General features: G+C 34.1%; 8 protein-coding genes across 8 annotated transcripts, besides 3 other annotated features; 4 read left to right on the top strand and 4 right to left on the bottom strand.

Annotated features, from left to right (window-relative positions):
• Positions 1 to 451: 451 nt before the first annotated feature.
• Positions 452 to 1913, top strand: TVAGG3_0975130 (uncharacterized protein; the record flags this gene model as incomplete). The annotated part of the gene is made up of 1 exon (XM_001323883.1): positions 462 to 1856. The coding sequence occupies one exon, from the start codon at positions 462 to 464 to the stop codon at positions 1854 to 1856; it is 1395 nt and encodes a 464-aa protein (XP_001323918.1).
• A 184-nt stretch (positions 1914 to 2097) lies between these two features.
• On the top strand, positions 2098 to 4887 carry TVAGG3_0975120 (armadillo (ARM) repeat-containing protein family; the record flags this gene model as incomplete). The annotated part of the gene is made up of 1 exon (XM_001323884.1): positions 2098 to 4887. The coding sequence occupies one exon, from the start codon at positions 2098 to 2100 to the stop codon at positions 4885 to 4887; it is 2790 nt and encodes a 929-aa protein (XP_001323919.1).
• Positions 4888 to 5039: 152 nt separating this feature from the next.
• Positions 5040 to 5956, bottom strand: TVAGG3_0975110 (transcription-initiator DNA-binding domain ibd family; the record flags this gene model as incomplete). Its single annotated transcript, XM_001323885.1, has 1 exon — positions 5182 to 5952. One exon carries the CDS (start codon positions 5950 to 5952, stop codon positions 5182 to 5184), a length of 771 nt encoding a protein of 256 aa, XP_001323920.1.
• A 468-nt stretch (positions 5957 to 6424) lies between these two features.
• Positions 6425 to 6564: a mobile genetic element.
• Positions 6565 to 6573: 9 nt separating this feature from the next.
• Positions 6574 to 6608: a mobile genetic element.
• Positions 6609 to 7375: 767 nt separating this feature from the next.
• Positions 7376 to 7413: a mobile genetic element.
• A 247-nt stretch (positions 7414 to 7660) lies between these two features.
• On the bottom strand, positions 7661 to 8417 carry TVAGG3_0975060 (pseudouridine 5'-phosphatase protein; the record flags this gene model as incomplete). The annotated part of the gene is made up of 1 exon (XM_001323886.1): positions 7742 to 8413. The coding sequence occupies one exon, from the start codon at positions 8411 to 8413 to the stop codon at positions 7742 to 7744; it is 672 nt and encodes a 223-aa protein (XP_001323921.1).
• A 612-nt stretch (positions 8418 to 9029) lies between these two features.
• On the top strand, positions 9030 to 11523 carry TVAGG3_0975050 (beta'-COP family; the record flags this gene model as incomplete). Its single annotated transcript, XM_001323887.2, has 1 exon — positions 9030 to 11483. One exon carries the CDS (start codon positions 9030 to 9032, stop codon positions 11481 to 11483), a length of 2454 nt encoding a protein of 817 aa, XP_001323922.1.
• Positions 11524 to 11726: 203 nt separating this feature from the next.
• On the bottom strand, positions 11727 to 12157 carry TVAGG3_0975040 (uncharacterized protein; the record flags this gene model as incomplete). The annotated part of the gene is made up of 1 exon (XM_001323888.1): positions 11811 to 12152. One exon carries the CDS (start codon positions 12150 to 12152, stop codon positions 11811 to 11813), a length of 342 nt encoding a protein of 113 aa, XP_001323923.1.
• Positions 12158 to 12390: 233 nt separating this feature from the next.
• On the bottom strand, positions 12391 to 16439 carry TVAGG3_0975030 (uncharacterized protein; the record flags this gene model as incomplete). The annotated part of the gene is made up of 1 exon (XM_001323889.1): positions 12452 to 16255. One exon carries the CDS (start codon positions 16253 to 16255, stop codon positions 12452 to 12454), a length of 3804 nt encoding a protein of 1267 aa, XP_001323924.1.
• Positions 16440 to 16555: 116 nt separating this feature from the next.
• On the top strand, positions 16556 to 20017 carry TVAGG3_0975020 (uncharacterized protein; the record flags this gene model as incomplete). The annotated part of the gene is made up of 1 exon (XM_001323890.1): positions 16841 to 19984. The coding sequence occupies one exon, from the start codon at positions 16841 to 16843 to the stop codon at positions 19982 to 19984; it is 3144 nt and encodes a 1047-aa protein (XP_001323925.1).
• Between the last annotated feature and the right edge of the window lie 214 nt (positions 20018 to 20231).

Genomic DNA, 20231 nt, shown 5'->3' with positions numbered 1-20231 from the left:
TATACTAATATAATTCAGCTCAATTGCACAATATAAACCAATATAACTTGCAGAACATCTCAAGATTGTTCAATGCTCGATAATTTCAGTTCGTATGCTACAATTTATTAAAAAAAGAACTTTGAATCATCGTCCACTATTCAAATAATATCCAACATTTGATTTATCAGCAATAGGTTCTTCTAATTATAATATCTCCAATGCCAAGACAAAAAAATTTTTAAAAATTTACAATGATCATTCAAAATTTCAATTCGACCCATTTTTATTTTTCAACCAAAAATAGCTCAAAACGCAGAGGACTATACGAAAACTTGAAACAATTTCTCTTCGGTGTCAGTAATGAATTGTCAATGTTTATTAATCTTCCCGTTTATCTTCAGAAACCATCTCAATTATTGTGAAAGTACGGAATATATAAGATTATTCGAACGTAGTGTCACTTTTTATACATTTTTATAATGTTTTTGTTAGTTTTATGCCTTGGCATATTCAGGACATTTAATGTAAAAGAAGAGGTCGAATATGGAAACAACCAGGAAACAATGTCAAAACTAAACTCAAATTCGATTCCTCAAAATTTAAAAAAGATTCAACATTTACCTTTAGAAGATACAAATAAAAACCAACCAAATAGTAGCAGTGCATTACAGACTCCAGAACCATCAACAGATTCCAATTCTGAAACAAATTCAACGAAAATCGAAACTAACACTCAACAAAATACAAATACAACTTCAACGGAAGACGCAGGAGACCACAATCAGTCATCTTCAACATCATCTACACAATCAACAAACCAATCACCATCTACAAATGCAACTAAAACTCCAGCTCCAACACCATCCGCAACTACACCAAAGCCTTCACCGGCACCAACAGAAACACCAACAGCAACTCCAACAGCTAATTCAACAGCATCTCCAATAGAAACGCCAACAGCAACTCCAACTTCTACACCTACAACAACTAATTCAACAGCTGCTCCAACAGAAACACCAACAGCAACTCCAACAGCTAATTCAACAGCTGCTCCAATAGAAACACCAACAGCAACTCCAACAGCTAATTCAACAGCAACTCCAACTTCTACACCTACAACAACTAATTCAACAGCTGCTCCAACAGAAACACCAACAGCAACTCCAACAACTAATTCAACAGCTGCTCCAACTTCTACACCTACAACAACTAATTCAACAGCATCTCCAATAGAAACACCAACAGCAACTCCAACAGCTAATTCAACAGCATCTCCAATAGAAACGCCAACAGCAACTCCAACTTCTACACCTACAACAACTAATTCAACAGCTGCTCCAACAGAAACACCAACAGCAACTCCAACAGCTAATTCAACAGCAACTCCAACTTCTACACCTACAACAACTAATTCAACAGCATCTCCAATAGAAACACCAACAGCAACTCCAACTTCTACACCTACAACAACTAATTCAATAGCTGCTCCAACAGAAACACCAACAGCAACTCCAACTTCTACACCTACAACAACTAATTCAACAGAGACACCATCAGAGATACCATCAGCAACTCCAACAGCAACACCATCAGAATCAAAGTCAGATAATGAACCAAAGATTCCAGACATTGAACCACCAGAAGAAGATGAATCAGGAAATACAGAACAATCATCTGATTCAAGTGGAAATGGAAAGACAGTTGTTGTTACAACAGCATTCAGCAAATATATTTTAGCACTTGTTATTAGCGTTATTGTTATTGTTGCTCTCTACGCAGGAATCAAGTACTACTTCAGGAACCCACCACAGACACAGATTGAATTGACTGATGAAGATGCTGACCCACTTTTGATCCCTGAGGAATTCGTTTAAACTAAATATTACTTTTTTTTATTCGTTAGACTAAATATAAAAAATTTTAAATACAAATCTCCATTTTTTAAAATTTCATCCAATTTGATTTAGATGAATTCTTTTTTAAATACTTTTATATAATAGAGTATGAGGCATATAACTAAATTTTTGATATAATACTTTCATATTTCTTTTTTAGTCATGAAATTTTGAAGATTTTTGAAATGCACGTCTTCAATTTCAAAATCTTTTGTAGTGAATGGATCAGAAATCATTAGAAGATATAATTTCAACTGCACTTGGATCAGATAATGATGCAAGGCAAGGTTCTACACAAGAATTTGAAGTCTTCTTTCAAGATCCCAATAATTTAGATTTAATAATCCAGGAAATTCAATCACCATCGCAAGAAATCTTTCGTCAACTCATACTTATCAAATTGCGCCCATATTTGTCTCAAAAATTTGATTCATTTAGCTCGAATATTGATGGCCTCCAAAATTTATTCGAAGCACTCATTAAATATTTAAGTGAAATACTAGAAGCAGACTTTTTAAACGAAGATAACATCGTTCATGCATTACCATCCATTATATTTCTAATTAATAATTTATCAATCGATATTTTTACATTTCCACCATTTATTCAGCTTGTGATATTACCAGAATACTTATCATCAACATCATATGATAACTTACTTTCAATTTACTCAAATTGTATCGAAACAATTTTAGTTTTCATGGGTAATTTCGCAATCAATCGTTCTTTTCGTCGTTCATACTACGTATATTGCATATTCTCAATTCTGAACGCTTATGACCTTGAAACTGCAGATTCTGCATTACAAAACAAAATTGTTTTAAAATTGAGAGAAGAAATATACAACCCAAGTCTGAAACTATGGAACATATATCTAAAAATATGGTCAAGCTTGAGTTTTGCAATCAACAATGGTTTTACTCCTCTTGTTAACATGAATTTAACTTTCTTTTTGAAAGTTAATTGTGATACAGCTTCTCTACCATATTTTCTCATTCCATATGAGTATGCAATTGTTAACGGACAACTAAGTATTGATCAAATCAAAGATAAAATAATTTATGCACTGAAATCATCAGAATTAATTATGAATGATAATTTATACCTATCAATTGATATATTTCATACTATTGATTGCATATTAGCATGGATTTATCCAAAATATGAACAATCTTTATTTTTAGAATTATTTGTCAATTATATCGAAGAAGCTATTGAACTAGAAAACGAAATGAAGCTTTCTACAGGAATATACGCTCTTTCTTTGCTAATTAGTCATTCTCCTGGTTTAATTAACGCTTGTTCAGATTTTTTCATGGAAACATTAACGAATATCATGAATTCTGAATCTCCACTTCAAGTATTTACAGGAATTAACTGTATTGATATGATTATTAACTCATCTCCGCAAACGATTGTAATGATGAGTAATTTAATTTCACAAATCTTCTCATTATTCAGTTTAAATGTTGATGAAGAGATTCTTACATCAGCATGTGAACTTATTTCTAATGTTTCAACACATATTCAATATTTCATTGGAGATGTTACAGAAACATATCCAAAATTAGATGTTTTATTATCTCCTGACGTTTCTACAATGCTGTTTAATGTAATGTCGCACGTTATTCAAAGCGGATTTTATTTCATGAAGTCATTTTCCAATGAAATGCTTCAATTTCAACACGAATACGTTCAACAATTGATTAATTCAGCTGATATTGAACTGCAATCACATGGGGCTTACCTTGCATCTACAATATGTGAAGCTGTTCCACAAGATACTTTAGAATATATTTTAGAAATTAATAATAAAGTAAATGAAATGCTCCAATCATTTACACAATTCGACCAAAGCTGGTCTATATCGATTAATTATATCATATCAATGCTTACTACAACGTTAGAAATACACAGAGAAAAAGTTCAAAATGAATTAGTTCCAAATATTTATCTTTCCATGGATATATGCTCATTAGAAGATTGTCCATCATACGTCTTAGAATATGCTGCAGAAGATTTTATCCAGATAAGAAAAATTATTTCAATTGAATTGACTGAAAGGTTACAACAGAGAATCATTTCATTAATATCATCTGACCAGGTAAACAATGCCATAGTTTCCCTTGTATCAACCTATTATGATCAATTTGACCAAAGTTTTGTTGAAAATTACATTTTCAACTTAATATCAACATATTCACTTGAAGAACTATCACAGTTTATAACAAATCAAAACGTTGACCAAGTTTTAGATATGATTATCAATATTTTACCAAATATTCAACCAGAATATTTTGATGGAATCATAAAGTGCTTGACATCCATATGCGAAAGAACAAATGCAAACATAGATCGTGCTCTTTCATTATTAATAGAAGTATCTCAAGACCTTCATTCAGGATTTTTGAGTAAAATTGTTCAAACAGTAGAAAAAGCAATAGCATATAATTCATGCTCGAAAGAGTTTGTTTCACAGCTTGCGCCAAGCATTCTAGAATCAGACTCCCCAATTTTTACTGAAGATCAGATTAGATTTTTCGCTTTTGTCGGTATTTTCTACGATCAAGAATTAATGTCAATCAGTTTCGAGAAATTGAATCCAATAGTATCAAGTATTACTGAAGAAAACATTTCAAAAATAAATTATTTCGAAGCTTCAGCAGAATATCAATTAGCATTGCTTAGATACGGTATAATCCTTGATAATGCATCAATATTACTTCAGCAAATCAGATTTCCGCATTACTATCAAAACGCAACACTGAATCTGATACTTTCTGCAACTAATACAGATAACAATGATCTTACTTTAATTGCAGCATGCTTGCTCACCAAATACATTTGTCATTCGCAAAGAAATGAAGTTTCAAAACCGATAACACAAGAATTGAATAATCAAATTATTGAGAAACTAAAAATCCTTTCCCAAAACGAAACATACTCAAATGCTATGGCAGTTGAAGCGGGACAATATCTTCAACAGCTTAAAAGCCACTTAGGAATATAATAATTAAATTTGTTTGTAATATTATAGAGTAAATAAACAAATGTTTGTTTGTTAACTAGTCATATTTTTAACAAAACAATTAAATCTTGAGAAATTTGAAGAAAAATATATTTTTTATTCAAAACCTTTTCATGATTACAAATATATATGTTGTTTTCAAAATCAACATTGATGTAAATTATTATAAATTTTCTAAATCCAAAAATATTATGGAAAATCTTTTTTTTTCTTCATATTTTACAGTATTATGATTATATTTTATGGATTTAGATTAACAACAAAAGGGGAGTCTGATTAGAAATAGACAAACTCATTAAATTCTTCGAAAGCGAAGTCTTCTTCATTTAAGTGGTCTGGGCAGCAGCAACAGCAATCTTCAACTACTTCGACACCATCTACAATCTTTTTCTCTTTCTTAACTTTGACAGGATCTTCATTCTTAACAACAAATTCATTATTCTGAGTACCAAATAGCTGGGAGACTTCTACAGTCTTATTGTATAATTGTGTAGGGCATAATTTGAGTAATGGCTGAGGTGTTTGTGAAAATGCCGGATCAAATCCAAATTGAGGAACTTCAATATGCTGTGGGATGGGTGTGAACATAACAGGGTTCGAAGGAGTCATTCTACGAATAGTCCACATTCTCTGTTCGCTGAAATTTCCACGGAGAGAAGGCATAAAATCTAATAATTTCTTAAATCCATCGTTCTTAGCTGTAGATGACTCAAATCCCATTTTTAGTAATGCACCATTGATTGAAGACTTGCATTTGTTAACGAGCAATTTTAATTGCCTGATGTTTATCGCTATATCATCACCAAGCCATACAATTCCACAAACCATACATCTCTTCCAGTCATCGGAATCATTTCTGATACAAAATTCTCGAATTTGGTCGATTGATTTTTGCAAACTTGATAATCTTTTGTTTCTCTTGAATTTATTCTCTAAACTCCAGAGATCTGCCCTTAATGTAGAATAAGCTCTCTTATCTTCCCTGGAAAGCAGGTCGAAAAAGATAGGGTTTTCGTTTGGGGATGGGGCTTCTTTGTCGGCAAGCATTTTAAATGGTTTACATTTTCCCTGAATTAAAAATTTATATAATTGTGAAGAGACGATTGGCTGGAAGTTTTAACCGCTGTCAAAATTTTAAATTCTCATCAATTATTTTTCCCCAAAAAACACCAGCCTTTAATTACAGATCATCATTTTCTCTTTAATGTCATGCAGTTATATAATTATTAGTGATGGTAGAAAAAAGAAACCATTTTTTTTCTCAATTTATATTATTTTACAGTTCAATCAATTAAATCGGTTCAATCAGATTCTTTGTAATGCAAGAAATACGCTTCGTAATTTAAAACAAAATATCTTTTATTTCTTTATGATTTTGGATTTAAATACTTCTTTTTAATCTCTGATTCATAAAAATCCTAAACAAATCGAAAACTTATCATGATATCGAAGATGTTTTCTTCATTTCTGATAAAATGATGAAAATTATTTTAGAAATATCAATTTTCATACCTCTTAAGGGTGCCCTATAGACGATAGACCACCCTCAGAAAAGCACTTTTAAGGCTATTATATTGAGAACTAGAATCTGGATAATCCATTCATTCGAGTTCTAATAAAATTAATTTTGTGATGTTTACATTATCGTTATAGGGCACCCTTAATTACTGTTGTAAACAGAAATTCATCAAAAGTGACAGCTCTCAATTTTTTGACATTTGTAAATTCTAAATTGAATGAGAAAAATGAAATAATACTAAGCATAATACAATATTCTAGATTTAATTATAATTAGGAAAAAGTTAGTTTTGAGAGTACTTTTCATAGGCATATAGAATGAAATCTTCTGAAAAATAATATCACATAAACTCATATTATTTTCTAATATATAACTATTTTATATAAAAATCAAATTCAATGATCTTAAAAGCGAAAGATAAACCCCAAAATTTACGAATATAATGAGTGGGAATATAATGCTTATCTATCATAAAACCATATGAAATATTAATTTTTGCTTTACGCCTAATTTTTGACGACAATTAGCAAGAAGAATTGCATGATAAATAAAAACATTTAATCAAAGTCAATTTTATTTTTCATATTCAAATGGACTGAGTGTTAACATTTAACATTTTTTGCTAATTGTCGTCAAAATTAGGCGTAAAGCAAAAATTGATATTTCATATGGTTTTATGATAGATAAGCATTATATTCCCACTCATTATATTCGTAAATTTTGAGGTTTATCCTTCGCTTTTAAGATCATTGAATTTGATTTTTATATAAAATAGTTATATATTAGAAAATAATATGAGTTTATGTGATATTATTTTTCAGAAGATTTTGTGTTCTTCTTCAAAATTTTATTTTTTTATTAAAAAGAATCTTTACAAAATATACATTGACTTTAATTAATATTTAAAAACGTGCTCTATCAAAAGTTCCAAAAATTCAATATTTTAGCTTTTCTGAGGTGTCACTTTTGATGAATTTCTGTTTACAACATTACATCCTCATACATTCCTTATGATTTTGATAATTGATTTTGATTTAATTATTTTTCGAAAATTTGAAAATATAAGGTTATTTTCTTAATATATATCATCTTCAACCGCATTATTTTATCTAATTCAAAGCATTTTTTACAATTTTAATAAGAAATTTTATTATTGAATCTTTTGAATTTAATTTCTTTTGGAATAGTTTCTGATAATAAAAATTTTGTAAAAGAAAAAAAAATAATATTACGTTATGATAATGAGATGATAATTTTTATGAACTTTTTGTGGAGTGAATTTGATATTTCGAGGCTAAGAATTCTCTTCAAATAAAATCAATTAAATTTGAATTTTGTAAAATCAAAATGTGCAAAAGATTCAATGACACAAGTTGGGCAAATATTGTGGTCTTTGATCGTTTGCTCAATATTTAGATGTTTATCTGGAACAAAAACACAAGGCATTCCAGCGCGGTTTGCCGCCTTTATTCCGAGAGGTGAGTCCTCAAAAACAAGTGCTTCTTCAGCTTTTATTCCAGGGAATTTGGCAAGAGCAGCCAGAAATAGATCTGGTTCTGGCTTTCCATGCTTGACTTCATCTGCTACAACAGTAGCATCCATCAGGGAAAGCAAATCTTGATGATTTGTAATTTTGAGGTTAAAGCCATCTCTTGTCGATGCAGTTGCAATCGACATTTTCAGACCTCTCTTCTTGAACTCGTTAACAATATCCATTGCACCCGGCATTAATTGGACTTTTGGCCAATTTTCATCTTCGATTTGCAAACGACGTTGTAAGAGAGATTCTGGGGATTCCTTTAAGCCATAGTATTCACATGTAATCCTGCATGCTTCAATTGGAGTCTTACCATTGATCTTGGACTTGAGCTCCCATGTTTGCTCAAATCCAGTGCACTGTTTGTGTGCGGCATCGAATACCCAATCTGTATCCATGAGTGTTCCATCGTTGTCGAAGATAATGAGCTTGATAGGTGCTGGATGAAGCATCAACAAAAATGTTTTAATTCAAAATGGGTTTGAAAGACACACATTTCTCTGAAATAATTGAATAAATATTCAAACCCTTTCAATCCCAATTTTATTTGAAATAAATCGATTTTGATAATGCATGCCGAAGCACGCTATCACCCAATTAAATCATTTTTCTTTTGTTTCATGTCAAATTCTTAGAATGAAGAAAAAATGACTTCAATTATAATGATGACAATTCAAATAACTAAATATCACTATGTTATTGAATGTCACAAGTATGGTATTCTATTTGTTCGATATGATACACTTTTAAAGCTTGTATTGATTGAATTTTAAAGTGAATGAAGTTCAATTCATTATTTTTCAGGGCAAGCCTTAAAATCATCAAGTGTTATGAGGTAAAGCAATCATTCAAAGGAATACGCAAAGTTGATGTTTCACTATATGAGATGCAGAATGACATATTGTATATAATATGGGTGTTTCATACATCTTTTGGAATTACAATCTGCAAAAAACTAGAATTCGAAATCCAGCCTTTTCATTCTATGTCCAGATCTGACCAAATAACTCATATCGTCGCTATTATAATTTGTTTTTGAACCATAAAAGTTAAAAATACCTATGACATATGATTAGAATCCAATATGCAAAAGAAAAAGAGAGAAATGATAATATTTTCCCTTCAGACAGAGTTTCACAAATCAGTCCTCCAGAAATGAGCTTAAGCAAGATGAAATCCCTTTTCGTAATTCCGTCCTCGCGTGTAAAATGCTTGGACTTCCATCCAACAAAGCCAATAATCTTAGCTGCGCTTTATACTGGTGAAGCTATTATTGTTGACGCATTACGCGGTTCAATTATAAGAACATATTCAGTTCATCAAGGTATACCACTTCGTGCATGCAGATGGATACCAAAAACAGGCGATTTTGTCACAGGAGGTGATAATCGTTCATTAAATTTCTACAGCCAAGTCAAAGGCAAACAAACATTAGAAATTCCAGATGCTCATGATCATTACATTCGCTCACTTGCAGTTCATCCAAACGAAATGCTATTACTTTCTTCATCAGATGATTTATCGATCAAATTATGGGATATTTCCAAAGGATGCACAGCTATTCGTACATTCCAAGTCCATACAGGTATCGTTATGGACGTCAAATGGAATCCTCGCGATTTAACAACGTTTGCATCTTGTTCTTTAGATGGCAACGTTATTTTCTGGGATATGGGCAGCGAACAACCACGCTTTACTCAAAGAGTTAGCAATAAATGCGTTAACTCTATCTCATTTGCTGTCAATGGCGACAGATCATTAATTGCTACGGGTTCCGATGACACAATAGTCACAATCATCGACTTACAATCACGTTCAGTTGTCACAACCCTCGAAGGCCATGACAACAACGTCACTCGCGTTGAATTTCATCCAACACGTCCATTAATCATAACAACCGCCGAAGATAACTCTACGATCATATGGTCATCAATTACGTTTAGGAAAGAGAACAGACTCAGTTCAGCTCTCGAGCGTGGCTGGGCCCTTGGTTTCTCTAATTGTCCTCCATTGATGGCAATCGGACACGACAAAGGCCTTACAATACACAAATTCAAGAACTTGGGAACACCCATGTCCCTTGATCCTACAGGAAAGCTCATTATTGCTCAAGGAGCCGAAGTTTCCGTTGCTGTACTCAAAAACATGCCAGATTTCGTTGACGGATCCGAAATCACGCTTCCTCTTAAAGAGGGAATAACGTCCGACCAAACGCCAGTTCATTTACATCACTCTCCAAATGGAAGATACATCACTGTCTGCGGAGAGAACGAATGGACAATATATACGACACTCGGATTCAGATCGAGAGCATATGGAAATGGTATTTCCTTCATTTGGTGCTCGAATTCGACATCTTTTGCCGCATTAAACACAAATAGACTCATAACTGTCTACAAGAGCTTCGACGACTCCCAGGTCTTGAATGTATTTGCTCTAAAGATCTGGGGTGGCGAGTTAATTGGAGCTTTGGTCAACAACGGCTTGGAATTCTACGATTGGGAAGATCTTCAATTAGTCAGACGCATAGAAGTCCATCCATCAGAAGTATTATGGTATGGTAACTATGTTGCCATCCGCACAAAGACAAATATCGTTGTTCTCTCATACAATTCAGAATATCAATCTGAATTTGTTCAAGGAAGTGGCTACGAAGACTCATTTGACGTTGTCTATGACGTCGATGGCAAAGCTTCGTCAATCTGCTGGGCCAACGGCATACTTTTATTCACAGATGGCCAAAAAGTCAACAGAATCTCAGCCGGCATCGTTTTGCCAACAGCCAGCTTCAAGAACACAGTTGATTTAATAGGTTATCTCCCACGAGAAGGCGTTGTTTTGGTTGCAGACCAGATGAGAACATTATTAGGAGTTCATTTACCACCAAATCTCCTTGATTTCGAAAGTGCTGTTGCCGCAGACGAAGAGGCAGACCCAGAGCTCGTTGACGAAGACTACAGAGCACGTACAGCCAAGTTCCTCAAACAACTCGGTAAAAATGAGTTGGCACTTTTAGTTTCGAATGACACGGCCATGAGATTCGATTTGGCGATCGAGCTTGGAGAGCTGGAGACAGCAAGCCAGTGCGCATCGGACCAGACAATGTGGAGAAGATTGGCTAGAGCGGCAATCGGAAAAGGTGAAATGAAATTGGCTGAAAAAGCACTTTTCGAATGTGGAGATTTGAGTACTTTACTGGTACTTTACAAGTCTCAAAACAGAAAAAGTGACATCGAAAATTTAGTAACAAAAGCCAAAGAAATCGGCCAACTTAACGTTGCTTTTACAGCAGCGTTGGCTGTTGGCATGTTCGAGGAATGCGTTGACATACTTATTGCTAGCGAGAAGTACGCACAAGCTGCAATTTTCGCAAGAACAAGATGTCCGAAGATGATGTCGAAGGCCGTCCAGGAATGGAAGAAACATACTCCAAATGAAAGAATCTCTGGAGCAATTGCGGATCCGGCGGACTTCCCATCACTATTCGACGAAATTGAACCCGAAGAAAGTGTCCAGGCGTGATTAATGCTAATATCTTTGTATATATTTTTTGTAGAAGAAATAAAATATATTTTTATATTAATTCATCAAAATATCTCAAAATTATTTTTAAGATTTTGGAATTTTAACATGAAAATCAATATTTCCTGACATAGTAATTAACAAATTATCATTAATATTATGTAGTTTGATTGGATATAAAAATTTTTTATCTGAAATTTAGTAATATTGTATATTTATGAAAAAGATCGTAATAATTTTCAAGTCCTGATAAATTTTATAGTTTACTAATAACAATAAATGATATATTAATAACAATAAATTCGTTTTTTTGTATAAAATTAATTTCTATATGTACATTTTAATGGAGTGTGGTATGTGATATGATGCAGCGCATGTGCCAGCCATAACCAGTAAAAATACCGCGAATTTTTTGGTTGATTGTTGATAAATCAAAACAGGAATGAAGTTTGCGATGATAAAACATACTAATGATTCAACTACAAACATACCTGAATAAATTAATGACTCTCTTTTAGAATGCGACCTAACTCCAGCAAACAATCCAACTAATGAGACAATAAGAAGTGGAAATATGATGAGAATTCCGTTGTTTGAACTGAAATCTTCATCCTCATTACTAATTGGAATTGGTTTGAGATCGCCTTCATCTAAAATATTATCTTCCATTTTTTTTAGAAATAAAAAACTGACAAATCAGAATCAAACCATTTGTTTGGAAAGCCAAATTTATTGAAACTATAACATAGAGAATTTGCTCTACATACTTTTATGCTCTCGAGCCTTTCCAACGTTCAAATTATTTTGAAGTTATTCGTCAAAAGTTTTTGTAATGCCATCAGAGTTAGACGATAATTCGGAAGGAATACCGTCATATTCATAAAGAATTATAGCATAGTTTGCTATTGTTGATAATAAACACAATGAATATTTATAAATAAACAAAAATAATACACAAAATATAAAAATTACTTAGGTGGGACATTTGTTGGAGTAACTTCTCGCAGAACAGCTTTCTTCTGATTAACCTGGGAAGGCTGCTGGTACTTTCTGTCGTTTGGATTTCTCACAGAAATAACTCTTGGATCTTTCATGTTGATTAACTTTGGCTTGAAATCTGGGAATCCGCCTTCATCACTATCCAATCCTTCATTAGGATTAAAGACTGCGCCATCATCTCCTGGCGGTCCATTTGTGACTGTTGTAACTCTCTCATATCTGTAAGAGTGCTCTTCTTCAGTTTCAGTAACAGATCTTGGTGAAATGTGTGAATTAACTAGAGGAGTCATTCCGAAATCAGGAATTGGTGGAATATTAACTCTATCGTCTCTTGGAGGAGGCCTCTTGAATGTTGGAGTTGGCTTAAGTCCCGCAGGAATTGGATCTCCATTTGCTTCATCTAAGAGCTGAATAACTCTCCTATGAAGTGCATCATCCGTTGGGAATGGATCTGAATAAGGCATTGGATTCGACTGAGGTGGACGCAAATCGATATCCGAAATCTCAGATGTTTCTAAGTCGTAGTCGTTAGGATATGGATTTGGAGGACCACTTGGCCTTGATGCAAAGATGATCCTCGGGAACCTTTCGCGAGGTGGAGATTGAACAGGAGGTGGTGGAGGGGGCTGGTAGGATGGAATCTCTGTGTTAATAGATGCATTCGATCTTGTTGGTTTAATTGCATCTGATTCTTTCTCTCTGACAGGAACTTCCTCTTCTTCGCGAACAAAATCTGCAGGATCCAAATCCCAAATCGGTCCGAAAGCATTTTCTGGATTTGGATTTGCATAACCATGAATGATATCAGGAACTTGCATCGCGTACATCGTATAATCTGGATAAGGCTGTTGTGGATACATTCCAAAATCATTGTACATTGGTGGAATGTCGAAATTATCTGGAGCTCTGTGTCTACCGACTTTATCAAACAACAATGGCTGTAATGTATCTCCATCATCGGAATCTGATTCAGAAACTGGCCTTGGCTTCCTCTTCTTTCGCAAATCAGAGAGATCTTCATCAGAGGAACTTCCTTTCTGTCGCATTTTCCTTCTGTGTTTCCTTCTCTTTGCAGGGATCTTTGGTTGAATTGGTGGATGGAATTCGCCAGCTGATAAACCAGACATTTCATTGATATCACTTGTTGGCTTTTCAATGATTAAACTGGCTTCTGGACCATCAGGAAGCTGGAAGTCTTCAAGATCTCTGAAATCTTCAGGAACTTTATCTCCACACTCAAATCCTGTTAATGATCGAGCTAAAACACATCTTAAATAAGGTAAAATATCAGTAACAACTAATGCAAACAAAAGACGAGAAGAAGGAACAGTATCCTTTCCTTGGGTGAAGTTATCAACAGCAGTTTGGATCCTGGTAAGTTGTCTTGCATTGATGTTTGCAAGAATTCTTTCTGCGAAGTCAACAAAACCAGGATCTTCTGTGTAGATTCTTGATCCTGATATATAATGAGCATATATATCAGGTGAGAAATTACTTGTAGGGAACTGTGAAATGTGTTCTTTGACTGCATCAATGTTCATGAAGTCAGAAAATCCAAGTAATCTCAAGCAACTATCTCCAGCACCACCAACCATTTCTTGCACAGCTGAATAACGGTATTTCACGAACCATAATAATCTAAACAATTCATAAATAGAATCTTTCAATGTTTCATGAATTTCTTCATAGTGTCTCTTTAAGAAATTAGTAACATTCCTGTAATCTGCTGCAGCAATTGCTAGAGAAACAAGAACAGCGAAATCTTCAACTTGTTTCTCATCTTCTGGACAAACCATTTCGAATTCATCTTCTACTTCTATTAATTTAGAAAGAGGCTTCACTTTTCCGTTTTTGTCTGGACTTGATTCAACAATTTTGTTCTTGAGAATGTCATTTAATGCATTCACAGCCAAAGCTCTGATTCCAAGTTCATTTTCATTATCTTGGGATATGCATGTTTGCATTGCACGCCATATTCTCACAGGATCTGTTGCAACACTCATTATAATTTCTTTTGCAAGAGGAATTCCTTCAAGACCAATGGAAGGATGTTTTCCAACTGCATAAGCTTGATCAATACGACCTGCAAATAACAAATAATCGAATAGTGGTCGAAGATTTGTTTGTACATCCAAAAATGTACTTGTATCATTGGAATAAAGAGCAGTTCTAACCATTCTACAAACTAAACCAACATCAACATCAGATCCATCAGGTGGCCTTTCAAATTCTTTCATGTTTGATGCTTCTTCAGGATCATACATCATAATGTTTCTACTATCGGTGTTGAATTGATCTTCTATCCAATCTCTTCTTTCTACTTCGTATTTCATGATATGAAGAATGTGTTTTTCTCTTGGAGTTTTTGCAAAGTCTAATCTTTCCATAATTGGTCTATATGTTGGAAGTTCTTTGTTTGTAATCCAGAATACACATCTTGCAAGAAGAATTGAGAACAAATGTTCACCGTTTTCGTAAAATTTAATTGCTGCATCACTAACAGATTGGAAAATTGTATATCTTAATGGACTATATAATGGGAATATTCTATAGACATTCGTTAAGAATAACAATTCTGCCAAATTCTTCTTGTCTGTATAATCTCCGTATTCAATTAATTTTTTAGCGTGATCATACATTGGTTCTGCAGCACCTTGTGGGAATGGAAGTGCAATCATGATGTCTAATGATCTTTGAATCGCAGAAATGTCAATTCTAAGACATCTCATTTCATTTCTTGAGTAAACAGCAAAAAGTCCTGGATCATATCCATCTCCTGCTGCAAGTAATGGGAAATTACCATTACCAAATGGCGTGAGACCACACAAATTGTGCTTCATTGAGTGACCATTTCTTGTAATTGCGGAAATTGCTCCGGTTTTTGATGTAACAAGGAAAAATTGGCCGCAAGCTGACCATGCAATAGAAGCAACTTCAGGTCTATCGCCTGGAAGTACATCATGAAGAGGCAAAACCTTAACAATGTATAAATATCTAGTAATGATTACTAAAGATTGAGATACAGCAACAACAGCTGTTCTACAACAGCTGCTCCACCAAATACAAGGAGCTCCACCTCCTTCTACAATTGGAAGAGAGCAGGAATGTCTTTCAAAAGTTGGTTTTCTGCCTGTATGAAAATGACATATAGAGACAAACATATAAAGAGTATCAAAAGGTCTTGATGGAGGTAAAAGTGTTGTTAAGCTGACAATTCCCATTCCTTCATCTGGATTATCAAATAAGCAAAGATCTTGATAGCAAACAGCAGAATTAGATGGAAGCATTGGAGAAAGTGCTGGATGTAATGTAAACGATTGTCTTGGTTTCATGAAACCATGAGTAATTCGTAGTTGATCAGTTCTTGGATGATTTACCATAAGATTTACTCCAAATCTAGAATCTGCCGTAAGATCTGTCCAATAGCCAATTCCTTTCGGCCATTCTTCGAGCTGTTGCCAAACCCAAAAATGCTCTTTTGTTGCAATCGCAGCAATTTTGCCGGTATCACTAACAGCTAAACCAGAGATATTTTCGTCATATGCAAATGTTTTGCAATAAGGATTTGAAGGTGAATCGATTGGGCGAGTAATAAAAACTCTTGTACCGTCTGGTAGAATTGCAGTTGATAAATATTCGGATGCTTTATCAGAGTTAGTAATTGGAACAGGAACTAATACCATTCGAGCATTTAATATGTTTTCGTGAATTGCGATGTAAGCACCAACTTTAGGGAAATGAATTGCGGCTTTTCCTAAAGGAGATGCAACCATTTTTGCCATTTTATTGTTTATTGGTTTAGTTACTGGAACTTTTTCCCAACCTTTTTGATCATTAAAGGATTTTCCTGGTTTTATAAAGAAGTGTTCTCCTTTATATGATGTAATATAAAACACTTTCCGTGTTGTGGGTATTTTACTGCCTACATTGTCAACCCACATCGGAAAGTGCTATAAACAAATTTTTTGGTGTACGTTTATTTAAAATCTAAAATAGAACATTCAAAAATAAAGTAGGGAATAAACATAGAAACAGTTTTCCTATATAATTGTAATTTATTTTTAATTGATGTGGAAATTTCAATGAGATATTGAGCTAAATAAGGAAATACTTGTATGATGGATGTATTCTATTAGAAAGGGTCTTGCAAATAAAGAGGGTTAAACCCTATGATTTCATTAATGATAAGGCAATTTTGATGAATTTCAACATTTTATGATCATTACTTAAGAATATACCTCGAAATAAACTTCACTCAGGCATTTTGATGATTGTGGTGGTTTATGGAATTGAATTGAAATTTGAAATCTTACAAAAATTATGATCTGGAAACGTGATAAAAGTTGGATAACAAATAAATGTTTTTGATTTCTTTTCTATCCTCACTTGCATTAAGCACTAACGTGTGCTTATACAAATCTCACAAAGACTTATGCAACGAATCTCACATACCTATTTCTTTCGAAGAGCTTTCTTCAAAATTTATTGAATCATTAGTACCGAAAAACGATACGACTCTTAATGTTTACGTAGTAGAAAACCACTCAGCTAAATATGAAATACCAATTAATAATATCAAAGCCCGTCGTTTGGCCTTCTATTCGTCTAAACAGTATACTGAAATCTACATTAACTTCGATCTTTGCGGAAACACAACATTCTATGCCATCACAGACTTTAGTGTCAAAGGAATTACAGCTGATATCAAAGTTCCATTGATTGAGTTCAAAGATTGTATTTTCCCTGATGCGAAAGATCCTATCGGAATTCACGCCCAGAATTTGGGAATTGATATTCCAACCTCTCAAGCATTCGCGTTTGTTAATGCATCAAACAAAATTGAATTTTTCTTCCGTGATATACAACAACTGAACCAATCTCACTACCTCAGAATGTACTGCACGAAATCTTCGAGAAACTTCATCAAAATGAGTATGATGGAAAACGAAACTTCAGTTAATTTACTTGGAGACGACATTTACTTCATGAAAGTTAACAATTCTGATATCAAATACCATATAATTTGTATGAATGATATCCCATCGTTCCATATCTATACAAAAGATGGTATTCACCTTTATATGAACTGTTACGCTCGTGGACCTCATTACCATAACATCGGATTCACAGTATTCCTAGATAAGAGCACCATCATATTCCCCAAGTCCCTTTGGCCCGAAACAACAACCGAAATTATTAATATTTACAGACTTGGACCGGGAACAATCATTCTCTCACAGTACAGACTTCCAGCCCGTATCAGATATTCACCCAACCCCTTAACATTGATTGCAAATGCTAGTGTCTGCGGAATATTCAACTCATTGTACTCAGTTGGCGACAGTATTACAGTTAAAGCGTTAGATCCGAACATGAAATGCACAATGGTCATTGAAAAACTCGTCAGTTCAAGGTCAAATACCACAATTCATAACGAATCTCCAAATCTCGAGTTTTTCATACGATCAATTGACACTCCAGCTGGTTTACACCATAATTTCCTTGGTGCCGGTACATATTGCCTTAAGAGATTCCCCGATCAAAAGGTTTATTTGCACTTTTCGGAATTGAGAATACAGAGAGAGCAGTTTGTCTACTTCCCATTCGACTTAAATGGCTCTGCTCTCATTACTGTTGAAAGATCAGTGTCAATGACCAAGGGAACTTTCATTCCTTACCTTAATAACGGAGAAATCGAAACTGCTGCTGATATTGAGGCACATTATGGAACAATATATGAATTCATGTGCGCTCCGAACCTCAATGCTGACCATTTCGATATACAATTCGATTCATATAATATTAACCGTGGTTTTTCACGCGGTGTGTCAGTTTTCGAGAAGGTTTCATATGAGAAAGGTAGTGATAAGTGCGTTGGCATGAAAATGTCCAAGTATTACTCTAATATCTCATATCAATTTTGTATTAACCCCAAGAACAAGAAATTTGTCTGCGATGACGAAGTTATCTCCATCACAGATCCCAAGCAATCCCAAGAATGGCAGAAATATGCAGGAGCTGACGTTCCTTTGTTAGAATTTAAAGTTATAGATGAAATGGTCGATTCCGACAACAAGCCAATGGTTTACGACTTCTCAAAATTCACTGCTCCTGATCTTGCCTTGATTTTCACCTCAAATTCACAAAATTATATAAGAATTTTGCTGGATAGCAAGGTTTTATCACGTGGATTGCAGTATGCATCATTTGCTGGTGTCGAAGTTACAGTTGATAAAGATTGGAACCATCAAATCAACACATCTCTTTTTATGAGAGATTCCAAGTTGACAACTGACGCTGCTTACACGATTATGGATGGACCTTTTGAAGTAACAGCTGATGAATCATCTTATGCTACTCTAAAAACAATTTTCCCTTCAAATTTGAATTTGAATACAGATGCATTCAAGCAAGCAACATATTCCATCAACAAGATCAGTATGTCGTGTCCGGACTGCCAGAATATATCCATTCCAATCGTTAAAAGAAAGCCTTCAGTTTCATTCAGGATTACTGACGATTTTACGGTCGTTAATGAAGACAGTACTCAGACAAACTCAGCTTCATTGGTTATAGACTCATTTGGATCAAATACCCTTTCAATTAAAGGCAAATTTGATCCTGAATCTCATAACATCGAAATTGGTCAGTTTGAAGATGGTATTATTCAAACCGATGATGATCTTATTCCTGTTACATCCAATTCTACAGGATTTACTGCGAAATCAAGCTCAAATACGATGAATTTCCCAGGATATTTGAATTTGAACAACAAAGTTGCATTTTTACCAAAGACATCAGAAGGTATTGTCTCTATTGGTGAAGCTTCTTTCGGTCCGAAGACAAATATCAATGAATCTACTTTCAAATCTTATTCAATCAAAAAAGTGAACTTCCTCGGGCCAAATTTTCATAAACATAACCGTATGCACGTTTCCAAGAGCTTCATAATGGAAATGGGCGGAAGTGCACGAATTGATGAATTTTCATACGACGAAGGTGCCGAATTCAACCTCACATGGGTACCAGGATTCTTACCATACGCAGTTTTGGACATGCCGAACACCCTATCCCAGACAAAGGCGAAATTGAATCTGATATTAACTGATTACTTCAATGATTTCCACACAATGAACGAATCAGTGAAGTACTTCAACAATGTCAGTCTCGAAATTGTCTGCGGAAAGAACTTAGCTTGTGAATACTGGGATCGCAAATTTATTGTTCCAGGAAAGGCGAATCAGACAATTCCATTCGAGTTCCAATGCAAGAAATCATTTAATGATAGAACTTGCATCATGATCCACGCTGCATATGTTGATAATTCTCATAAGAGCAAACTTTCTAAGACAGCAATAATTCTTATTGCAACGTTCTCATCCCTTGCAGGAATAGCACTGATTGTCTTCCTTTCTGTCTACCTCACCATCTGCATAAAGAAGAAACAGGTAGCAAAGAAGGATACACTCACAAACGCCCTGCTCGGAGGACAAGACGTATAAATATACTACTAAAATTTTTTTAGTTTATTCTTTATAAAAATTTTAATTTTTCTTGGAGATGGATTTATTTTTATTCATTGTTAATATATAAAATATATACAAGAGCTCAGATGGGTACTTATTGATATAGTAACCTTCCTACAAATCAATTGAGATGGTGTAAGAGAAACACTAAAACTTTAAAAAATGATTGGATTCTCAAAATTGAAAATGACTGCAAATACCTATGGAGCCTTATATAATAATT

Source organism: Trichomonas vaginalis, chromosome I (assembly GCF_026262505.1).
Source record: "Trichomonas vaginalis G3 chromosome I, whole genome shotgun sequence".
In the NCBI taxonomy this organism is placed as follows: Eukaryota; Parabasalia; order Trichomonadida; family Trichomonadidae; genus Trichomonas; species Trichomonas vaginalis.
Note: the sequence above shows the minus strand (reverse complement) of the source record. Positions and strands in the feature narration are given on the sequence as shown.